The sequence below is a fragment of the Arvicanthis niloticus genome, chromosome 10 (genome assembly GCF_011762505.2).
Source record: "Arvicanthis niloticus isolate mArvNil1 chromosome 10, mArvNil1.pat.X, whole genome shotgun sequence".
Taxonomy (NCBI): Eukaryota; Metazoa; Chordata; class Mammalia; order Rodentia; family Muridae; genus Arvicanthis; species Arvicanthis niloticus.
Window position 1 is genome coordinate 17,077,354 of NC_047667.1, and position 23,154 is coordinate 17,100,507.

At 41.3% G+C, this 23,154-nt stretch overlaps 1 protein-coding gene across 4 annotated transcripts in view; it reads left to right on the forward strand.

Annotated features, from left to right (window-relative positions):
* The first annotated feature begins 5,477 nt into the window (after window positions 1–5,477).
* The window catches only part of Ccnt2 (cyclin T2), a 32,647-nt gene continuing 14,970 nt past the window's right edge, over window positions 5,478–23,154 (forward strand). For 2 of the 4 annotated variants that reach the window (XR_004607717.2, XM_034512793.2), the window contains exons 1-2: window positions 5,537–5,719; window positions 6,431–6,512. Coding sequence is in view for 3 of the 4 variants with exons in the window: in XM_034512793.2 (XP_034368684.1) it covers window positions 5,562–5,719; window positions 6,431–6,512 (240 nt within the window). In the remaining variant the exon portion in view is untranslated. Of the gene's footprint in view, window positions 5,720–6,042; window positions 6,173–6,430; window positions 6,513–23,154 lie in introns of those variants that run through there. The other 2 variants (XM_034512792.2, XM_076941077.1) reach the window with 2 other exon arrangements.

Genomic DNA, 23,154 nt, shown 5'->3' on the forward strand with positions numbered 1-23,154 from the left:
AGAAAACTAAAGTTGAGCAAAGCAACACTTGGAAACATGTGTTCCTATATTTCTCCTTCCCCAAACCTCTGGAAGAAATGTCTACTCCCTTCAAATATTTCCTATCGGAGCCCTATACACATAATAGCCTTATTACTTACTTTTGACTCACTATGATAAAAAAAAAAGAACGCATGTGAAGTTGAAGGGATGTTTCGGTCCATCATGTTGGGGGCCTGGCAGAGCAGAACCACTCATGATACTGAGGAAAAGGAGCAGGGAGGGAGAGAACGCCTGTGGTCGTGGGATCTCTCCTGTTTCCCTTTTTCAGTTTGGAACACAGCCCATGGGACGGTGTCACCCACATACAAGGAAGGCCACTGTCTCTTAGTCATCTTTGCAAGCATCTCTCTGCCTTTGCCCATTTGGGAGCAAGCATACATTCTGACATATTCTGACATATTCTGACATATTCCTGCCTACATGTGACCAAGTACATCCTGTGCAGTTGGGAACAACCAATCATGTTTACTGAAGTGAAAACATATGACTTGCTATCTTACATGAACAATAGCCCCCAGCATTCTAGGAAGTTATCCATCCTTGGGCAAGGGGGTCTTACAGGTCAACTTTAGCCCTTAGACCTCCTGTCTATCCCACATCCCACCAGTGCTAGGATTATAGGCTGTACCACCATACACAATTTATTTTTATGCAGTGCTGAAGATAGAACCCAGGACTTCAATGCTTCCTCAATGCACTGTCTCCCAACAGAACACTCGCACGCGCACGCCCTGGGTTCTTTGTAAGAGCCTAATTTCTTCAAACACCTTGCTTTCTTTACCTTTAACTTTAAACATGCTCCTTTTCTAACCAAATTACTTTTCAAATCCTTCTTCTCTGCTCTTTTGCTCTCAGATATCACTATAAAACTAGTTTAAAGCAGCCAGGAGTACCTATTCCACAGCTGGAATAATGGGATGCCTTGAAATATCCTGCCCAGATTAACTAGTTTATTACCAATAAACCTAGCTTCTGAGTCGGGCAGTGATGGCTCACACCTTTAATCCCAGCACTTGGGAGGTCGAGGCAGGCAAATTTCTGAGGTCGAGGCCAGCCTGGTCTACAGAGTGAGTTCCAGAACATCCAGGGTTATACAGAGAAACCCTGTCTCAAAAAAAACAAAAAACAAAACAAACAAACAAAAAAACCTAGCTTCCGGTAGTCTTAGGACATGGACAGGATGTAGGCAACAGAACACAAATGGCCTCTCGTCCAGTTCTTAATAGTATTCCCATCCAAAGGCTTATTGGCTCTCTGCCAGAAGTTCTGTCTGCATAATCCTGGGGTTCTACAGCTAGCTTCTCTACATCTTTCTACAAATCAGTTCTTCTTAATTACAGTCAGCTATAATTCCACTCTCTCCCACACCAACTTCCTCTTCCAGTTACTCTTCCACCACTGTAATCAATGCCATAGAAACAAGTTGAGACACAAGGTTTCTTCTGGTTCAATACCACAGATTTCAGTCCAGCATCACAGGTATGGTATGGTGGAGTACAGTAGTTCATGCCATGGTGACCAGAAAGCAGAATGTACTGTGGTAGGGATTTTTCTCTTCCCCACTTTATGGGGTAGTTCCATTTGCATTCCGGAGGGGTCTTTCCTCAGGTAATTTCTGTCTGGAAAAGCCATCACAGACACACTCAAATGGGTGCTGTACTAATCTACCAGGCTCTTTTGAATCTACCCAAGTGACAGTCAAAACCAACTATAGTATATGACTGTTTCATTATCACAAGAGACCTGACTATTCAATGTCATAGATATATACAGGTGTTACAGTAGTGTTAAAGGTTCATTAACAAAGATGGGATAGAATTTCTGTCCAAGATAAAGTCCTACGATTCCAACTGGGCTGGAATCAGAGCCCCTTCTGAGTGGTGGGCTCATTTTATGTACTAAGAAAATAGAAGAAATAATTATACCTTTAATGATAAAATGTGCTTTTCTTTCCCAGACTCTCTGCCCTCTGTACAGTTGCTGAAGGACCACAGTCACACAGCCTCATTAACCCTATCTACGGTTCCAAGTTCTCGCTCAACAAAGCATACACTTTTCCCTTTTCTTTTTGCTTCTAATACTTCCCAAATCCTAGACATGCTTTTACACACACACACACACACACACACACACACACACACACACACAAAGAATTTCTCATCCTGTTAGCTAATAGCATGGCCTTTTCTTTCTCCTCTCTATCTTCCTCCTCCAGGTAGATGCCAAGGTTTATAGCTTGCTGGGCCTGTGAGATCAAATGGGCCTGGGATTTTTCTTTTCTTTTTAAACTCTAACAAAGTTGTCCTTGAACTTTCTTGAGTCTTTTACATTTTTATTAATGATACTAAGAAGCCTGTGAAGGGATTGCAATTTCCCAGGTAACATGGAGCACCCCAGTGGAGTACCCCAAAACTTCCAGCAACATAGTAAATGTTCATATTCATCTTGACAAGAACGTTTTTCCATATGCCAGAGAGGCAGGAATGCTCTAGGCACTGGGGTATAGCTGTAAAGAAAAAGGATGAGATTTCTTTTCTGCAATTTAAGAAGCATTAAGGAGGAGAAAGGAGAATATAGAATAAGAGGAGGAATAGAAGGACAGAGAGAATGTCTCTTTATTACTAGATACCTTCAAGACATTAAAGATGTGATGGCAACTAGGAGACAGATGGGAAGTAAAACATTCAGTTGTGGAGCTAAAGAAAGCCTCTTTAAAGAGGACTGTGAGACCAAATGTGATTGGCTGGCCATGAAGAGACTTCCTGCATGGCAATAGTACAAAGCTGCTGAGGCCAGGGAAAGATTGTAGCTGGAGAGTATGGGCAAGCAAGCATGGAAGGAGATAAAGCCAGAGATGTGGCCTGGTCAGTAGACTGTAGTGAAACATTCATATTGAATCTCACAGGAAGCTGTCAAATTTTGTTTGTAGCAGAATAGTATATATTTAAGCCTGGTGGCAGGAGAGGTCACGGCAAGAAAGACCACTGGGGATGGTCGTGGGAAGGGAGAGTGTCTTAGGGTACAGTGGCAAGATCACGTGAAGCCAATTGGAGAAGTGCTAAGGAAAGCCAAGGTCATTTATAGTTTTATGTATCAAAAAGGAATGCAGGCTGGAGCTGGAAAGATGGCTCAAGTTACAAGCATTTTCAGCTCTTTTGGAGGACCAAGGTTTAGAACCTAGCACCCATTATGTAGCAGCTCATGACTCAGGCTCCAGGAAATCTGACACCATGTGGGCACCATGCCTACATGTGGTGCGTATTCATACAGGCAGGCACCCAAACATACAGTAAAAAAATGTTAAAAATTTAAAGAAAGAATGAAAGTTCAATGCTCAGTAGATAAAAGTGACTGCCACCAAGATTGATGATCTTAGTTCAATCCCCAGTTTACATACATATGTGCTCTGACATGACCGCAGCAACATGCACCCTGAAGCAACATGCACAACTGAAGAAGACAAAAAGGACAAATCTGCTTACAGTATGTTTCTTTTTTATTGTATTACATAAGACACTTCATACAATGTTGAAAGAAGTCAACAGAGAGGGCATAGCCTTGCCTTGTCCTGAATCTTATACGGAAGACACTTTAACATCAAGCGCCATGCTGGCTTCTTTCTCCTGTAGATATTATAAAGTTGAAAAAGCTCTTCCATTTCTACCTTTCTTTCTTATCATTAGGACTGGGTGTTGTAGAAAGGCACTTACAGAATGTTACTTTAAATCAATCTAGGAGCATCTAGGTAACAACAAGATGAGAGAGAGATCTTGTTATATCTATAACAGGGTATTATTTACATGGCTGTCTACAATAACCTCCTACAATAATCAAAACACTAGAATAGTACAATAGGACAGGCAGTAGGCTGAGGGCAGGAACCCCAAAATCCTGACAAATGAAAGCCTCAAGTTTAAATCACGAACACACTAGCTCTTTTATTTATATTTGTTTTTGTTTTTAGGAATTTTTTTTAAAGATGGGGTTGTTTTCTTTACATTTGTTATTGTGCACCAGTGTGTACATGGATGTGTGAGCACATGTGAAGGTTAGAGGCCAATTTGTAGCATTTGGTTCTTTCCCTCTACCATATGGGCAGTGGTGACTGAATTCAAATTGTCTGGCTTGGCAGCAAGTGCCTTTAGCTGGTCAGCCATCTCAACAGGCCTCACTGGCTTTTTAGAAGCCAGTTTCCGCTACCTTACTGCACTCTTCAGAAAATACTTAAAAACTAAAGTGTAATTTGGTCATATACACTAGGCATTAACTCAGAGGCAGATAACATGTAACCAAGTGAGTGGTGCTTTCTTACAAAAAGATGGAATTAAATCATCAGTTATAAGAGATCTTACTTTATAAAATCCTAAAAAAAAATTTTTTTCTTAGTTGGCTTCTCTTGCACTTGGTTGGTAGACTGTTGGCCTAGTATGCCTAAGGCTCTGGGCTGCAGACTCCAGCACTTCAGTCAGATGTCGCACACCAGCCTATAATCCCTACACTCTGTTTCTGGACAACCTGGGTTACAACGTTCTCCTTCTCCCCATCCGTCCCCAAATCCCAACCCGCAGAAACCGCAGAGAAGTTTAAAACTATACACCCCATCTGGATGGAAGACCTAGAGAGTCATGACCTCCAATTATTAACTTCATAATGTTTGACAAGTAACGTAATAAGAAAGATATCTGCAGAGTGATGCCGCCGGCCTGTAATCCCAGCACTTCCGAAGGGGAGGTAAGAGGATTGTAAATTCAAGATCATCCTTGGCTACAAGGATTAATTCAAAGCCAGTCTGGGGCACATGGCACATTGTTTTAAAATAAATGACCCATGCCCCTTGAATGGCTTTAGGCTTAAAGTAACGTTTTAAAGGCGCATGTCCCCAACATCTACTTGAGATTTTTTTAAAAACTAAGAAGGCACCTAAGTGCCGATTATTGTTAGAATTTAGCGTTATCTCCTTCCAGTCTTTCCTAGCTAACTCCTCCCAGAGCCGACCTCCGGATGGTAGCCATTTGTGGACACAGGAGTCAACACAGCTAAGAAAATACACCCACAAACATGTGAGAAAACGGAGGCTACGGGAAGAAACCGAGACTAGAAAAGCCTTTTCTGACTTTAACGCACCTGCAAATTCACAGATCACAAAATAAAACGTTTAGTTGAAAGATAACGCCCAATCCCTATTGGGCAACCGCTTCCCCGTTCGCCCCGCCCCTTCTCCTTAGCCCCTTCCCAGGCCCAGCATGCACCGCGTCGACCTTTTCTTTTGGAGTGACCCCCTACTTTACGGCACCTCCCAATGACAAGAGGCGCGGAGCATTGTGGTCCCGCCGGGCAGAGGACCAGTGCGAGCCGGCGGGGCGGGTCCCTGCGCGTGCGCATGGGTAGCAGCAGGCCCGGAAAAGGCGTGGCTCACCTACGGAGAGCGCATTGGGGCGGGGCCTCGATGCATTGGCGCGGAGTCCCGGAGGCAGGCGGGGAGGGGGCGGGCTAAGGGTGCGGGCGGAGGAGGAAGTGTCATGGCGTCGGGCCGTGGAGCTTCTTCTCGCTGGTTCTTTACTCGAGAACAGCTGGAGAACACGCCTAGCCGCCGCTGCGGAGTGGAAGCGGATGAAGAGCTGTCGCATCGCCAGCAGGCGGCCAACCTCATCCAGGACATGGGGCAACGTCTCAATGTGTATCCTTTTCCTAGTTGCGGCCCTGCGTCCCACACGCCCCGGTCGCGCTCGCCGGGTGACCGGGCCTAGTGTCCCGGGAACATGGCGCCGCTCCCTCTGCCGTCTTTTGATCTCGGGAAAGACACACAGAAAGCTAGGGCCGGAGCTGCCGCGGTGAGCCCAAGGAAGAGGAGATTTGCCGGGGAAAGCGGGCCAAGAGCCCGCGTTGTGTAACCTGTGTCTGGAAGCGCGTGATGCGGTAGGGAATAGCAGTGCTTCCCTGGCGAGAGAGGAATCCGGGATGAGCGAAGCCAAGGGGCGGCCCTTTCCACTTCTCCGGAAGTCAGAAAAGGCCTTGAGACGTAGAAAGGTCCCAGATGTTTCACTGAAAGTGTTTTCCAAGGCTTCTTTGCCGGCTCCAGGGCGGCTCTGTTGCGCCGTGGGAACGCACGGAGATGTTTCATGTTCTTTGGGTGTGTGGCGCGCGCCTTTCGACTACTTTATTTCTACTGTATTAAGCTGTAGCCTTTGCAGATAATTCCTGGGCTCTCTCTACGTGGCGTATTAGAATAATTTGGCATCCAAACTGATTTCTCCCCGCAGACTTATTAGAAACATTCAGGTTGAGGATTAGATTTTGAGTAAATGGAAAGGGGGGGGGGGTTCCATTCAAGTTGGTTTAGTTTTTGGAAATATTTTGCTCAGGTTATTTTCTAAACGTTGCATCTCAGCTCTCAGCTTACAATAAACACTGCGATTGTTTATATGCACAGGTTTTATATGCACCATTCTTTCACCAAATTCAACAGAAATGTAAGTACTGTTTTATTGTTTTAGTTAAAGTGAATAGAAGATGCAGAAAAAAGTTAGTTGTTTTTACTATTAAATTGGGTATTCTGCGTTTACTCAATTTAATAGTGTGAGTTATGTAATAAACGTTTTGCCTCAAACGCAGGGGTGTGTGTGTGTGAGAGAGAATTTTATTAATTAAACTGTAAAGCACGGCGTTACCCTTTTGTTGTTGGATTTGTTTTTTGGGGGGGAGGTGTTGTGTTTTGTTTTGAGACAGTGTCACTGTGTAGGTTTGGCTGTCGTGGACCTAAAAATGTAGACCAGGCTGGCCTTGAACTCAAAAGAGATACCTACTTACCCCTGTGTCCCCAGTGCTTGGGATTAAGGAATGTGCCTGGTAGAGAAACAAACGTTTCTTAACTCAAAACGTGACAGTGATTTACTCATTTAAACTTTGCAGGTGGGGTGATTTAGATTAGAATAATTTCAGTAATCACAGCAGAATAGTTTGGACAAGTCTAGTCCTTGGGGAGGATATATTTAATTGTATAGGATTCATTGTTTCAAATGTTATAAGTACAGTCTTTGGGTAGTACTTTGAAAAGGCTGGCTGTTTAGAGGAATCCTACCGTGGAGTTAATTACAGTGTGAAGAAGTTATCAAGCGAGGCCTGAGCCTTGCATTACTTGTCTCCGTACGCTTTCTGGCTACACCAGTGTCAGTACACCAAGCTCACCAATCAAATGTCCTGTTAGTTTTGATTTCGGTAAGCCTGTTAGATTGATGGTCTTGTACTGGTCTTGAATATCACATGTACATCTTGACAGCTAGGTAGTTATTTTAATAAATAAATTAGTGTGTTTACTTTGAGACTACATCACCGAGCAATGCAAGATGGCCTCAAATACTTGCCTGCCTCAGCCCTCCTGAGTGCTAGCCTGTGGCACCTTATGTGACTTCTAACCGGTTTAAAGCTATCAAAGTTAGAGGTAGATGTCTGTTCTTTCAGAATAGCATGTAATGCATTCTTTAGTCCCCATTCTTGTGAGTAAACTTATAAATGGTTAGCCCCCTTAATTTCCCACCTCTTCATAATTTGCCTTTTGTTAGCATCTTGTTAGTGTTATTCTGAAAGGCACATGTAGGAACAGACCACATAAAGACAACGGTCTTTGTAAATAGTTTGTGGAGTTTAGGCTCTCAGTTGCTAAGGGAACAGTTTTAGAAAAGTTTCTTATATTTTTGCTTTTGAAGTGGCAGAAATTTTATAGTTTAGATTAATTCCTGCTTTAAGTTGGGTTGATCTTAAATCTAACCTAGTTTATCAAATTGGTAAATTGCTTTTGTCTGCGACGGTGATTTTTTTTTTTTTTTTTTTTTTTTTAAATAGCTGTAGGCTTTTGCAGTCCCTGTTCTGTTCTCTTTTAATCTGTTTTGAGTCTTGCTCTTTCCGGATTATTTTGTATCACTCTTAGGTCAATAGTGGTGCTGTAGAGAAGAAAAGAACCCATTGTTAATAATGCTTATGCTAGGAGAATACAGTTTTTATTTCAGTTCTCTAAAAGTAGCAGTGAATTAGTGAGCACTAAGTAAACTTTACTTTTTCAAAGTAGCCCTGGATAATGCTGGTAGAAACTACAAGTCAAATCGTTGTGGAAATTCTTTACAGAGCTGTAGATGTTCTATTTTTGTGAATGGGTTTGCTTTTCTATTTTCAGTATAAGATCTCGCCACAGGCCTTGCTTTTTGAGCCCTTCCTTTATTTGTTTTTGTGGCCTGGTTTGTGTGCTTTAAGCAAACATCCTTCTCAATGGTAGAAATCTGTCTCTTCAAATTTGCCTGGTTAGTCCAGGACACCTGCGCTCTTGCTCTCACCACTTCTGCTCACAGTCAGATGGTTTTATTACCTTTTACATATGGAGGGCGCTTGAGTACTTGGTCTTTCCTGGCAGGATAATTGAAATATCGTCTGGGCAAGCAGCAGCATCCCTTTTACCTCGGACGTCTTTCTTGCCTCTGTTTTTGCAGCTTAAAGATGGTTTTAAATATTCGTATCATTTACTTGTATCAGTAGCATAGCCTCAGTAGTTCTTCCCACACACCTGATCCTTCAGTGATGATCTCAAATTGAATATCAGTCATGTTTAAGTTCATATTTTCCTGCATTCTTGAGAAATTGTTTTCTCAGAAGGTTATAATCAAGTGTCATTTTTTTTTTTTTTTTAAATCCTCAGAATAAGAAGCTTAGATGCTAGAACAAACTGTAAGGTCTTAAACTGACATGCATCCATGATGCTAAGGTATCCTTCAGTATTCAATACTTTGTTTTAGTGTCTCAGATTGACAGATTCAAAAGTAAAGAAGCATTTCTGTAAATTATTTAAGAGTAGACTCAATCTTAGCCTGTGTCTGTCACCAAGTAACTGTCTTTCAGTTGTCAGTTTTCTTGGAGAGTCCAGTCATTCTAAGGAATAAGTGGCTGTATATAGCTTAAGAGTAAAACTATTTATATGACTGGTAAATAAAAAAAATCCTTCTTGGATCAAGATTAAGAGAAATCTAGTGGGCTGGTGAGATGGCTTAGCAGGTAAAAGTGCTTGCTGCCAAGCCTGATAACCTGAATTTGATCTGTGGGACCCACATAGTGAAAAATCTCAATCAGTCTCGCTCCCTCCCCCCCCACCTCCCCTCTTCCTATCTCTCTCAAACACGCAAAAAAAAAAAATCAATATAAAAGCATGTTTTTAGGATTTATTTATTTTATGTGTATAGGTGTTTTGGTTGCATATATATGTCTATACACTATGTATGCACCTGTTACCTGCAGAGGTCAGAAGAAGGCATTGGATCCTCTGGAGTTGGAGTTACAGATGGTTGTGAACCACCATGTGGGTGCTGGGGACTGAACCTGGGTCCTCTAGAAGAACAGCCAGTGATCATAACCACCAAGCCATCTCTTCAGCCCCAAAACTTTTTTTGTTTTTTTAATCAGTTTAGGCCAGGTAGTGGCAGCACACACCTTTAATCCCAGCACTTGGAAGGCAGATGCAGATGAATCTGAGTTCGAGGACAGCCTGGTCTACAGAGCAAGTTCCAGGACAGGCAGAGCTACGCAGAGAAGCCTTGTCTTGAAAAAAACGAGGAGGGGGCTATCAGTTTAGTAAATTGTAACAGCCCTAGCCCAACAGTGTCTGAAGTATAATAACCTGAGGTCACAGCCCTTTCTGTCTGTCTTAAGAGAGTGACCCAGCTTCTCTGAGAAACAGTTCATTCCTTTAGTTGTATTTATTACAGGGTTTCTGCTCTTGACCCAGCCTCCCAAATGCTGGGCTACTGAAGTGGTACCACAGTTGACTAGTTCAGTTCAAGATGCATTTATTCCAGAACAACTCCAAGAGCTCCCTTAGCATTGAGCTATAAGGAGCAGGCCTTTTCAGATATCTTTGTCATGGTCAAATATCTGTAACACCTTTCAAATTGGTATGCTTCTGTCTCTCTGTCCGCCTGCCCGACTATCTATCTATCTATCTATCTACTCATTTATTTATTTTGGTTTTCCAAACAAGGATAAAGAAGACAGCAGCAGACATGGTAACGTGGAATGGGGAAAGCTTGAGGCTTCCACCCTAGACAGACAACTACAGGCGACTAAGGGATTCTGGGAGTGGGGGAATCGTCTTCCCAGGGAAGAGCACAGCAACTGATTATCCAATATGAAACGGTCAGCCATGAAAACACACACATACAGCTAACATCATAAGGACTGAGGAGGTTGTACTCATATTTAGGAATAAACACTCCCACACAGCAAAAACTAAAGAAAACGAGGCCATGAGTTTGAGGGGCAGTGCGGTAGATGGGAGGTAATGGAGGGAGAAAGGGGGAGGAAGAATTATAAACTCCAAAAAAGAAAGAAAAGAAAAAAGTGCTTTTTTTCTTTTCTTTCTATTTTTAGTTTTTTGGAACAGGGTTTCTCTGTGTAGCCATGCCTATCTGAAACCCACTATTTAGGCCAGACTGGCTTTGAGCTCACAGAGATCTGTCTGCCTCTGCATCCCAAATTCTGGGATTAAAGGTGTGTGCCTCCATGCCTGGCCATTTATTTTTTTATGTGCATTCTCTGTAAGGGTGTCAGATTTCTTAGAACTGAACTTGACAGTTGGGAGCTGCCATAGATGCTGGGAATTGAACCTGGTCCTTGGGAAGAACACCCAATGTTCTTAACCACTTAGCCATTTCTCCAGTACCATAGTGTGTTTTAGAACTAACAATGCCTTTCTAGAGCTCCTGCAGTCAGACCTGCCTGTAATATGCAAACTTTAGTGCATTATAGTTCTTCCTGTATAAGTACCAAGAGAACATTACTGAGTTAAGTGGGGTAAGTACTTAGAACCAGTAATCTTCAGGGATGAATGTTTTGACTTATGAGACTACCTCAGCTTCATATTTTGTTCATATATACCATTTATACATGTTTATTTGCTCCCCAGCTACACAAAACAAATCTGCTTGTGCTAAACATCTTTTGTATTTTGGGGCCCTATACTCATGCTAGTCTTGAACTGTGTAGCCCTCGATAGTCCCCAACCCTCAGTCTCCTGTTATGCTATAATTTTATTTTTACTTTCTTGCTTACAATAGTGGCTTTGTTTTTAATTAGTGTCACTGGAGGCGTGAAGACGAGTCTTCCTATATTCCTTACCCCCTCGTTGGTTTGAAAGAAAACTGTTCTTTATTCAGAAAGTGCTACGTTTTCTTCTATCCATTGCTCTGTTGGGCTGTAAGGGCGGGGTGTTTTATTTGGGGCTTTACTCACTGTTATGTCACTGGTGTTTAAAGAGGTTCTCACAGAGGAGGTTCTCAGCCTTGCCTTGGCTCACAGGTCTAGTGAATGTGTCATCTTCATTTTCTTCATAAATACGCTTTACACATAGATGCACTTAAAACAGGTGTTTTCAACCTTCCTAATGCCTGTGATCCTTTAATACAGTTCCTGGTGTTGTTGCCCCTCCCCCAACAATAAAGCGTATTTTTATTGCTACTTTATGGATTGTAATGTAAACAAAGCCACTTCTGAGGGGTCTAGGTGACCCCTGTAAAAGAGTCATTGGACCCCCAAAGGGGTTGTGACCCACAGGTTGAGAACTGCTGATTGAAAGTATTTCATTACTGAACAGTATTATAGGCGAGTGGTAAATGAAACAGTAGAAGGAGGTAAGATAAATCTTCCCTGTACCAGCTACCGACCACTTGGGGCCTCCTTTCTGGAATATTTTTGGCATGTAGAAGCATACACCTGTGTGTCTTACATTACAGAAGTTTCTCTTTTCCCCATAGTTCTTATATGTAGCACACAACATTAACATGGGAACACAGATTTGGATTTAATTTCTAGATAAGGTGTGGTATAAGGTGTGGGATTCAACCCAGGGCCTCATACACACTAGACATACAACGGGGCTACCTCCCAAGCAAGGAGGTATTAATTTGTAAGATGGCATCAGAAGGCATAGTATACAATGACTGAATCTTTCTCAGTGTTAATTTTGTTGTTGCTGGGGTTGAGTGGTTTGGGGGATATTACTGGTCTTGAGTGCATAGAAGCTAGGAATGCTTTTCAACAGTTGGCAAGCACAAAGAACTGCAGCTGTTCCTCCCCTGCTGGAGGTGGGGAGATTTCACCAGTCCTGAAATTGAGGAATTCTGGATTAACCTAAAACATTGAGTGAAGAAGGACAGAGTGGATGCCCGTTAAAGCTCTGTTATCTCCACTAAGGTAATTGCAGATTCAGTTCATTACTTATAATAAATTATCACACGCCCTTTTCTCCAAGGACCTTAATAAAACTTACGTACATGAGTCCTGTTTCTAAATTAAGGGCTCTGGGGACAGTTTTAGTATTTCTAAAATTTTAACTTTAAATTTAGTGTTAACAATAGACACTGCCTTTGTGTGAACTACTAATGTGTTACTTAGTTTGAGCTTGCTCTACATTTCTCAAATGTTGTTAGTAAAGTATTCTTTTAATTTTTTTATTGTAAATTTGTTAATTTGTAAATTTTTTTATTAGTTTAATTTTGCTTTCATTATCTCCTGCTTAAGTTTATTTGATGATTTCATGGGGGAGAAGAATGGGGGGGAAGGTGGTGGTGGTGGTGTGTCATGGTCTGTGCCAGGGTCTCTTGTTGTCTTGTAATTCCTCTGTAGAGCAGATTGGCCCCAGAGATCCACCTGCTTCTGCTGGGACTAAAAGTGTGTCACACACACCCAGTCTAAAGAGTGACTTCTTTAAATTCTTAGATTTCTTGTTGTGTGCTCCTAAATGCTCATTTGAGGTGGGTATCTCCTTCCTCCCTCCCCCTCCTTCCTCCCTCCCCCCCTTTCTCCCTCCCCCTCCCCTCCCCCCCTCTCTCTTCTCATGCTAATAAGGAAGATAGGAATCATGCAGGTTAAATTCCTTTTTTGAAGTCACACAGCTACAGTGACAAAAACAAGTCTAAGTCAGGCATGACTTCCACCTCTGTGCTTCTGGGGCCTCTTTGTATTCCTGAAATTTCCCACTAAAAGCACTGTGTGAAAGGCAATTGTATGGGAAGGGTGATTCATTAGCTACCTCCACCTATATCAGCAGCTGGCTCCTTAGGGCTGTATCCTGACTAATGTAATTAGTTTGTGGAAGAGCATCTTCCACTTTGACAAGCCTCACCTATGGTTACCTATGCTTGTGAAGTTCAAGGCCGATGGCTTCTATTTTGCTTTTCCTTCTGTGTTTTTTAGCTGTCACCATATGCTGTCAGACTTCACAGGAGTCAGAGCAGCATGTGTATGTGTCTCATTGCTCAGGTAGTTTTCTCTTGAAGAAGCAGACTCATTTAGTGAATGAGTTGTCCAGAATCATTTTTATTAACGTGTTTTTCTCTAAGCGGCTAGTAAGGTGTTCATGACCCAGTGATTGTACGGTAACACATCTTGATACTGGTAGTTACCTTATGGTGTGTTCTCTTCCCATCTAGCTTACGTTCTTTTGTGCTCTTACCATTCTTTAGGTATTAGTTTGGAAGTGTGTTAGTTATTTTCACATTGTGACCACAGTACCTGACAGAAACAACTAAAGGAAGGAAAGATTTCATCCACAGAAGTAGTGCATGCCAGTTTACAGCAACCAGAGCTGGTGGAAGACTTTACATCGTTTTGAACTATGATCTGTCTCTACATAGCCTTCACAGTTGTGCCAGTGCGACCTCCTTCCACTTGCTAATGGTTCTATAACTTCCCAAAGCACCAAAGGAACATTTTGTATTCACACCATGACAGGAAACAGGGTGCAATTTGAATTTTGCAATAAAATAATAGGTATTTTGTGCATATTCATGTGAATACATTGCAGCTGATTCATCTCCAGAACCTTGCTTCATTCCCTCAGTTTCCTGGGCCTGTGGCAACCATCATTCTGTTTTCTTCTTGGTTGGGGGGGTATGTGTTGTGTTGTTTGTTTAAAACAAGCTTCCCCCTTCCTCCTACCTTACTGCCCATGTCTGCTGCTTACTCTGACAAAATGGAAGCATACAGCAGTTCATCCTTTTTTGTCCAGCTTTTTTTCCACTTAGCATAATGCTTATTCAGTTCATGTCTTAGCATATGTCAAAACTTCCCTTTTAAGCCTGAATAATGCTGTTAAGTGTTTACCATCTATCAGTGGATACTTGAGTTGTTTGTTGCTGCCTTTCACCTATGAGCGTCACAAGCCATCGTTCAAGACTGCTTTAAATCCTTCTGAATAGTGCCAAAAGTAGAATTGCTGAATCATCTAAACTGTTTTAATATGCGGAGGGGAGGCTGGTGGTTTGGAATTTTGTTGTTTTTGGTGTTTTGCCTGTATGCATGTCAGTGTGGGTGTATCAGACACCCTGGAACTGGAGCTAGAGAGTTGAGCTACCATGTGGGTGCTAGGAATTGATCCATCTTTCCAGCTTGTTTCTTTTTTGTTCTGTATTCTGTTTTGTTTTTAAGCAAGGTGTAACTGCATAGCCCATACTTGCCTGACACTCATTGTGCAACCCAGGCAAGCCTTTCCCAGTGCTTCTGCCTCAGCCTCTGCTTTGAATTTTTGAGAGGCCTCCCACATCACTTTGTTCAGCAGCTGTGCTGTTTGCATCTTCATGATAAAGTTACAGGGTTCTTGCCATGTTCTTGCCTACACTGCTTCTGCCATCCAGCCGTGGTGTTGCCATCCAGCTGTTTTGAGTGACATTTGCTTGATCTGATCATCTTTCCATATGCTTGTTGGACACTTACGCATATTATTTGGAGAACTGTTTCTTCTGATCCGTCGGGCTTTTAATTAAATTGTTGGGTTTTATGATTGCTCTGGATGTTGGTTTCTATTGGGTCTGTGCTTTGCTGCTTTCTGTGGGTTTTGCTGTTTTGAGCAGTGTCTCAATATATGGCCCTGACTGTCTGAGAACTCACTGTCTAGACCAGTCGAGCCTCAGATTTAAGAGATCCTCTTACCCCCAAATGTTGGGATTAAAAGACACCATGGACCTAGTGGCTCATAACCTTTTAGTCCTAGCACTCAAGAGACAGAGGCAGGTGTTTCTGAGTTTGAGGGAAAAGTCTGAGTTTGACACTATGGTCTACAGAGCTAGTTCCAAGACAGCCAGAGCTACACAGAGAAATTTTTAATTTTTGGTGCACAGAAATTACCATTGCTAAATTCAGTGTTCTAAAACATTTCTTGTTTTTAATCCAGAAATTTATAGTTGTATTTCCTAAGCTTGTTAAATGTTGTACAATGTAAGGTAAGATTCCGAATTAATTCTTTACCAAGTAGATGTCTTGTTTACTGATTCTTTAAGTAGTTCTTTTCAGTGTGATTTGTGTTGACAGAGCTTTCCCAGTTTATAGCGGCTTTCTATGAACTAAGCGCACTGATTACTTATTGTTGTGAGGCTCTGCTTCCCTCACTTAAGTGAGAATGTGCTACAGAGTGATTTCACAAAGCTCTTCTTTCTGTTGGCTCTTCCTTCATTGTCTTCTCCCTTTCTTGGCCTTCCCAGACAATTGTGCCTTGCTCCCAGAGCTCTCCTGGGTGTGGATTTCCAGGAGGGGTGGGGGTCATTCTCAAAGCCACAATCCTGAGCTTGCTGTGAGGCTCTATTCGTCAGCAGGACCTTGCCTCGATTTCGACAGTGAACACCTGTCAGCTCGGTTAAGGTGTTCTGGTAATTAGACCCTTGAAAACCCTGGCTCTCCTTTGGTTTCTTGCTACACAAATGCCTGGCATTGTGTTCACAGAGCAAACCTGTTCTGCATTTGTATTTGGGATTTTCCCCAGCATTCCTTGTTGTGAGCTTTGGTTATAAGTATAGTACCTCTCTCTGGTTTTGCTAAGTTTATTGTTATTCTGTGGGGCTTGGTAGAATTTTCAAGTTTAAGTCAAGAAAGGATTTTAGTTCATTTCCTTTGATAATATCCTCAATACTATGATAATTCTACTCAGCACTACAATAGGCTATCCTTTACATTTATTTACATGATAGAATCTTTTAGGAATGTGGAACATTTGCTGTGCAAGAATCCTTTGACAGTGGCTCCGGTGTGTAGTCCGCCTCACCCTCAGCCTACTTGCCGACTAGTAGGACTGTAGGCATGTGCTTCTATGCCTGGCTAATTTTAACTTTAACAAATTGAGTCACTTGAAGTTTGTTCTGTCAAACAGGGCTGATCCATCTGGAGAATTGTTTATTACTAAATATTACAAATTATATCACAGCTTAATTGATTTCTTCAAAATGATTCTAAAAACAGTTCTTAAGATAGTTCCTTCAAAGCTTTGTGTCTTTAAAATAGGGTCCTCTTCTCTGCCTAACCACAGGATTGTTAACTAATGCTATGCAGTGCCTGAATTACAGAGATTTGTAGGGTTTTCTTTTTTATTTTATGTACATTGGTGTTTTGCCTGGACGTATGCCTGTGTGATGGTGTCAGATATTGAAGTTACAGACAGTTGTGAGCATCCAGATGGGTGCTAGGAATTGAACCTGGGTCCTCTGGAAGAGCAGTCAGTGCTGTTAGCCATTAAGCCATCTCTTCAGCCCCATGTTTTATACCATGTTTTCATGGTGGCTTAGGATATTTGTCCTAGAATTAAGTTATTCTTGTTGGGGGGTTGAGGTATGCTAGAGATTGAACCCAGGACCTCATGAATTCTAGACAACTGTTCTGTTGAACAGCACCCCAGCTGAAAACTGATTCTTACTCTGTTTTGTATAAAATCTCTATAGTTTATAGTGTATAGAAATAATAGGCATACAGATCTGCAGGCTTCGTAGCCTAAAAGAAAGACTCTGACTTCTAACAAGGGTCCTAATGGCCTATGAAGAAGAGCATAAGACCACAAGAGAAGGAACCTGTTTCCCTGTTTATACTGACTTTTAAGGCAGCTTTAGAACGAGAGTTAGATTGTTAATGGTTTGTAAGTGATTAAAATAGTTTGTAAGTGAAAATCCAGTTAGATCATCATCTTCTACATGTGTACCATGTTTTAGAGGATGGAGATGACTTGGGGAACTAACAGCTCACATATGGGGCATTAATCTGATTTTACACTTAAGGTTTTAATTGTAAAACCAATATAGTATGGCCATGTTTAGGGAAAAATCTGGAGTTTTCTCTGAAGGCTATGGCATTTTACTTGTTCATCGTTAACGTTTTAAATATGAAGTCATTGTACAGAGTGTATGGTAACAGTGAAGATGTAAAGCTGGTCACTTGTGCATAGTAACAGCATTATTCATTTACGTGACATCAGGACCAGTCAGTGCTTTACAGATTGAGTTCATACCAGTGTAACAAGCAATGATGGAATCTGCCACTTTCTTCATAAATAGGAAGACATAAACAGTGCTGTCCCTTAAGGGACATGTATCCTAGTGGGAGAGAAGACCTTTACCTATCTTAGAGCCTATCTTAGAGTTTGATGTGAAATGGCTAGGAGCAAGTAGTTTGAGCTGTTTGCTATTGGTGAGTGTTTGCTGCATCTTCCTGGATGGAAGCTGGAGGTCATGATGGGCACTGAGCAGAAGTGGTGAAATGGGGTGATTGCACTAGGAAGCTGATTTGTAATGAATCTTAATTTCAGAACTCCAGGAGGGTGACATAATTCCTTTTAAGCACAATTTTGTTTTAATCGGCCTGTGTTTTATCTTGTTGAGATAGTAATACCTGAATTGAGATATGGCATTGCTATAAAATGTCACATTTTAGAGCTCTAATATGACAGAAATATACACATATTACATTTAACACATCTTATACTGGTTTTAGATTATTTCAATAAAGAACACCTGAATTGATTTTACTTTTAAGAGATTTCCAAGTTTCTTGAAATTTGTGGCTGAGTTTTTCTAGTTAACATTTCTGCTTTAGGCTATAGATACTGGTGTGTCAGTCAAAAAAAAAACTATTGGGGCCCAACTAGTAACTTGCTATACACACACTAAATTTAAAGCTAAGAACTCCTTTAGAAGTTTTTTTAAATGGGAATGATTATTGCTTTCTGCTTAAATCTGAAGATGGTGAAAACTGACAGTTCGTGCTTTAAAACAACAACTCGGGGGGTGGGAGAGGGGCAGGAGAAGAACTTGTGATCATTTGGGGCCAGCATTAAATGACTGAATTTAAGTCAAGAATTCAGAGAGCCTAAGTTTTTTTGAGCCTTTCTCCAAAGTAACATTAGTATTTATATATTTTCTGTTAACTCTAGCTGTTGAAGAGATCTGTTATCTTTAACAAGTCCTAAAGTTAACTTCTGTCTCCATAAATTTGCATATTTTTACTAGTGGAATTATTGATAAGATCTTGAACATAGCATAACTGTTCAAAGAACTGTTTCAAAGAACTGTGGTGCAGCACTGTTGGCGTCATTCCTTCTCACTGGTGAGTCTTTCCTGTCATGTGGCTGCACCACTTGAACATCTGGTGGCTCTGCTGTCAGCCTTAGGAGCAGTACTGACTCACCTGCAGTTTTAGTTGAAGCTCTGGATTGTGTGTTCTTTCTAGACTTAGGTGCTTTAGATGACTTTTTGAAGCACACATTCAAGGAACTGTCAAGCAAGCTGTTTTAACTAGTCAACATTATTTACCTTCCCATAAATACTGTTTGAGTGTTCCAGTAGCTGTACATTTTGTGTGTGTGTGTGTGTGTGTGTGTGTGTGTGTGTATAGTTAACAGTCTGTGTTATGATTTTCTCTTTCTTGACAATATTTGTAACATAAATATCTTGTTTATTATTTTTGGTTTGTTCTGTGCTTGTGATGATACCACACTGGTGCCAAACTGGAAAAACCCTTGCCTAATCTAGGATCATTAATAGTTGTTTGGGTTTTTTTTTTTTTTTTTTTTTTTTTTTAAGAATGTTATTTTGCTAATTAAAACAAAATATTTATTTGCTGTGGGGTTTCCTATGCCCAGACTCACTTTTGAATTCACTATGTAATCAAGGGTAATCATGAACCCTTGGTCCTCTTGCCTCTGTCTCCCAAGTGCTGGGACTATAGACATGGACTACCATATCTGGCTTCTATGTCTACTATATTATATAAGAATGTTACAAATTGAGCTCTTGATTTAGGCCTTTGACACATTTTCAGTTCATGATTGTTTATGGTGTAAAAATAGGTGTTTTCGTTTTTGTATATATGTGAATATTCACAGTTGTCCCAATAACAGTATATTATGCCTGGCTTTACTATCTCATAAACTTTCAGGTGTTCTACACTAGGGTGATAAAGTCTCTCCACTTCTGAGAACGTTGTACTCTAGTGAAACCTAGCCGAAATCTCAGCATGTATATGTGCTATAAGTACTAATACAACCTTACAGTAGGTTTGGAATTCATAGTGTGAGGTTCCCCTCCCACCCCCTTTATTTATTGTTTCTCTTGGTCTTTTATTTCCATATGAATTTTAGGTTCAGCTATCAGTTAAATTTGTAGAGTTCTTGCTATTATATCACCGTATACCACTAGAAATGTGTCCTTAGTAAGGCTTGTGTAGAATACTTGAAAGCCTGTGCATTAAAGCTTTTATGCATATAGTTGTGTATGAGTGGTTTTGTCTGCATATATGTATATACACGACAATTGTCTGGAGGCCATAAGAGAGCATCAGGTCCCCTGGAACTAGAATGACAGACTGTTAAGAACTACTGTGTGGGTTCTGGGAATTGAGCTGGCCCCCCTGGAAGATCAGCCAGTGTTCTTACAGTGATGCGCCTTCTCTCTGGTCCTCTGTGGTTTTCCTCATTAACTATGGACTGGTAGGAGCTGTGTTTGTTGTAAGGAGACAACTATGAAATGCCACTTAACCTTCAAGGCATAAGTTGATATATTTCATTTTTCTTAGAAACTGATATTTACATTGTTAAAATAATCCCCCTAGACAGTTTATTCAGATGGCAGATTGTATAACACATTCAATATATCATTATAATACTCAGTGTATATGTAAAGTAAACATCAAAGTTGTTCCCGGCTGAAGATTTTAAGAATCAGTGTGAATTTTTGTGTGTGACAGTACTGTGTGCATAATTATTGGAATGAGAAAACCAGCAAGATGCTAGACTGAGTCACTCACGTTCTCTCACCCTCTGCTGCCAGTGCCTCCATGCAGCAGAAATAAGGTCATGAGCTGGGCTTGCTTGTTTGATTGTTTTGGGGGGTCGGTTAGTTTATTCACCTTACACCCCCATCAAAGATCACCCACTTCCTATCCTCCCAGTCCTACCCTCACAAAAACCTCCCCCCATTACTCCCCTTTCTCTTTGGGACATCAGATCGAGATGAGGCCCGACCAGGTATGCAGTCCAGCTGTGGGAAGGGGATCCAGTGGCAGGCAACAGAGTCAGAGACAGCCCCCCTCCAATTGTTAGGGGACCTACATGAAGCTGCACATGTGCTACAGAATGTGTAGAGGGCCTAAGTCCAGCCCCTGCACGTATGAGCAGCTTTCTAACATCCTAGAGTATTGGTTCAATTTGGTTCAGGCTTAAAAATCTTTGCTTCGGTAACAAATGAGCATTTTGGTTTATTCCAGTACTTTGTGTATGGTATTCCCTTGCCTTTTCAAATAGTGAAGTTCTACTTCAACCCTGTTCCAAGGCCTTTACCAAGGCCTGTGTGCCTTTATCAACTTTTATGGTCACTCTCTCCCCTCTTTGCCATGACACCCTCTCACTTTGTCTTAGTTTGAGAATGTAACATTCAAAAAAGTGAAAGGAGCTGGGTGTGAAGGTGCATTGTCCACCTCTAATCCCAGGCCTCAGGAGGTAGAAGCAGGCACATCGCTAAATTCAAGACCAGCCTGGTCTACATCATGAGTTCCAGGACAGCCAAAGCTACATAGTGAAACCCTGATCAACTTTCCTTTAGCTGAAGTAATTTAAGGCCTTTTGAACCAGATATTAGAGCACTGAAGTACTGCATGTGCCTCTCCCCAGTGAACTGAATCTGCTTCTGTTCTGTCACAGAACACAAACTGTCTGTACTTTTCTAATAATTGTGTTAGTTGTTTGTCTTTATACCATGTTTACATGTGCCAGAAAATGCTAGCAGCTTTCAAACTGAGCTTTGAACATAACAGAGCTGCTAGTAATGCTTTGCCCAAATTCTCGAGGACTCTTCTAAGCTGATCAGAAAAGAGAGTCTTCCATATAGAATGTCTGGTACAATCAAAATTAGCCTTGAACTTAAAGCTCAAATGGCTGTTAGTTACCAGGGGTCCATCTAAAAAACTCTTCGTGTTTATTTGCAGCCCTAATGGACTAAGATGTTTGTAGGCTGTTAGAGGTGTGGGATGGGATTAGTGAGTTTCCCTGGAACTGACTATGAAGAGTGTTGAGTTTAGTACTATACTGCAGAAGACAAGATTTAAGCGATTTATGGGGACCAGAAAGACTTCCATGAGAAAGAGTGTGGGTAACCAAACCAGGAATCTGTACATGATTCCTGCCTAACTTCTTGTATGCTTCTTGTTTTAAAAGTAATGCTAAACTTAGGAATCCGATTGAAACTGTCTTACCTTCTAAGGAGAAAAGTTGTGTAGCTTGAATGTTGTATGTTTTTATTTTTAATGTTGAGACTTGCTTGCTAGTGTGAAGAGGATGGGGAGGGATTGTTAGTAATTGTCTGAGTTAGCTGAGAACTTTGGTAGAGACTTTAATAAATGCCTTTGGGGCAAATAGGAGAACTTCTGTAGTTAGGAAGTAAATTTAAGTCTGCCTTTTTTTTTTTTATTTGAGTCTCTTTTGTTTTCCTCTTGATAGTGTTAGCAGCTGAAGGCTGGATTAACTAGTTGTTCCTCCTAGATTGTGAGCAAGATCATAAATGAGAGGCTGTGGGGAAGCTCTTAGTTTTATTTTATTGAGGACTTCTTGAATTTCTCCCATAGTTGATGGCTCTTAGATTTCCAGAATGGCACCTGGAGTGCTTGGAGTTTGATATTGGTGCCTTTGGGTATCCTTAGCCAGGTCATACACTAGCAAACACTAAACTATCAGCTACTCAGTGATAGATTATGAGAATTCAAATGAATCTGCTCTTTAACATGATTGCAGACTTGATTTACTTGAGGCATTCTTGATCATTTGAAATTCTTTTAGCAGTACCATCTTAACATTTTTTCTGGCTGTTAATGAATATTAATTCAGCTTCCTGTTACTGTAAAAAGGTTTAGGGTTTATATTCTGCTGCCATTGCTTTGGGATTCTGACAAAGGAAATACATCCAAAGCACAGCAAACTGCTCATCTTATCGACCAGAAGGAAAAGGCCACAGTCCCCTTGGAGACTTCTCCAGCGACCTGAAAATCTGTTGTGCTACCCTAGGCCTTTAGTGCATGAACCTTTGAGAGATGCTGAACATACAAACTGTGTTCAGTGTGGTAGTCCCCTCACTCAGAAGGTGGGAGTGAATTAGAGGCTAGATGAGACTACATAGTGAGACTCTGACTCCAAAGTTCTACTACAGAAAGAGTTTTCTCAGAATCATTTCTAGTCTACTTACTCTCATGCAAATGAAGTTAAACTGAAAAAGTCTCCTTCAGGTCTATAGTTCAATGTGAATTTCATAAGTCTCAGCCATTTTCAGGAAAGGATTTTCATTTCTTCTCTTGGTTATCTTGTCTTTCTCCTAAAGGCATAAATCTATTGATGATAAAGTTGTGTGCCTCTTTCCCCACCTCCCCTATGATGTCATTTCTGTGTCATGAATGACCCTCCAATAACAGAACAGCCGTTTGCCTTTTGAACAATAAGTGCCTGTGTCTTAGCATTAAACTTTCTTTTAAGTTTTGTTTTTCTAAATTTTATTTTATGAATGTTTGGCCTACATGTATACCTGGTATATGCATACCTGGTACCCTCGGGTTAGAAGGTGGCATTGGACCGGGCAGTGGTGGCGCACGCCTTTAATCCCAGCACTTGGGAGGCAGAGGCAGGTGGATTTCTGAGTTTGAGGCCAGCCTGGTCTACAGAGTGAGTTCCAGGACGGCCAGGGCTACACAGAGAAACCCTGTCTCAAAAAAACCAAAAAAAAAAAAAAGAAGGTGGCATCGGAACTGTAGTGACAAATGGTTGTAGGCTATCATGTGGGTGCTGGGAGT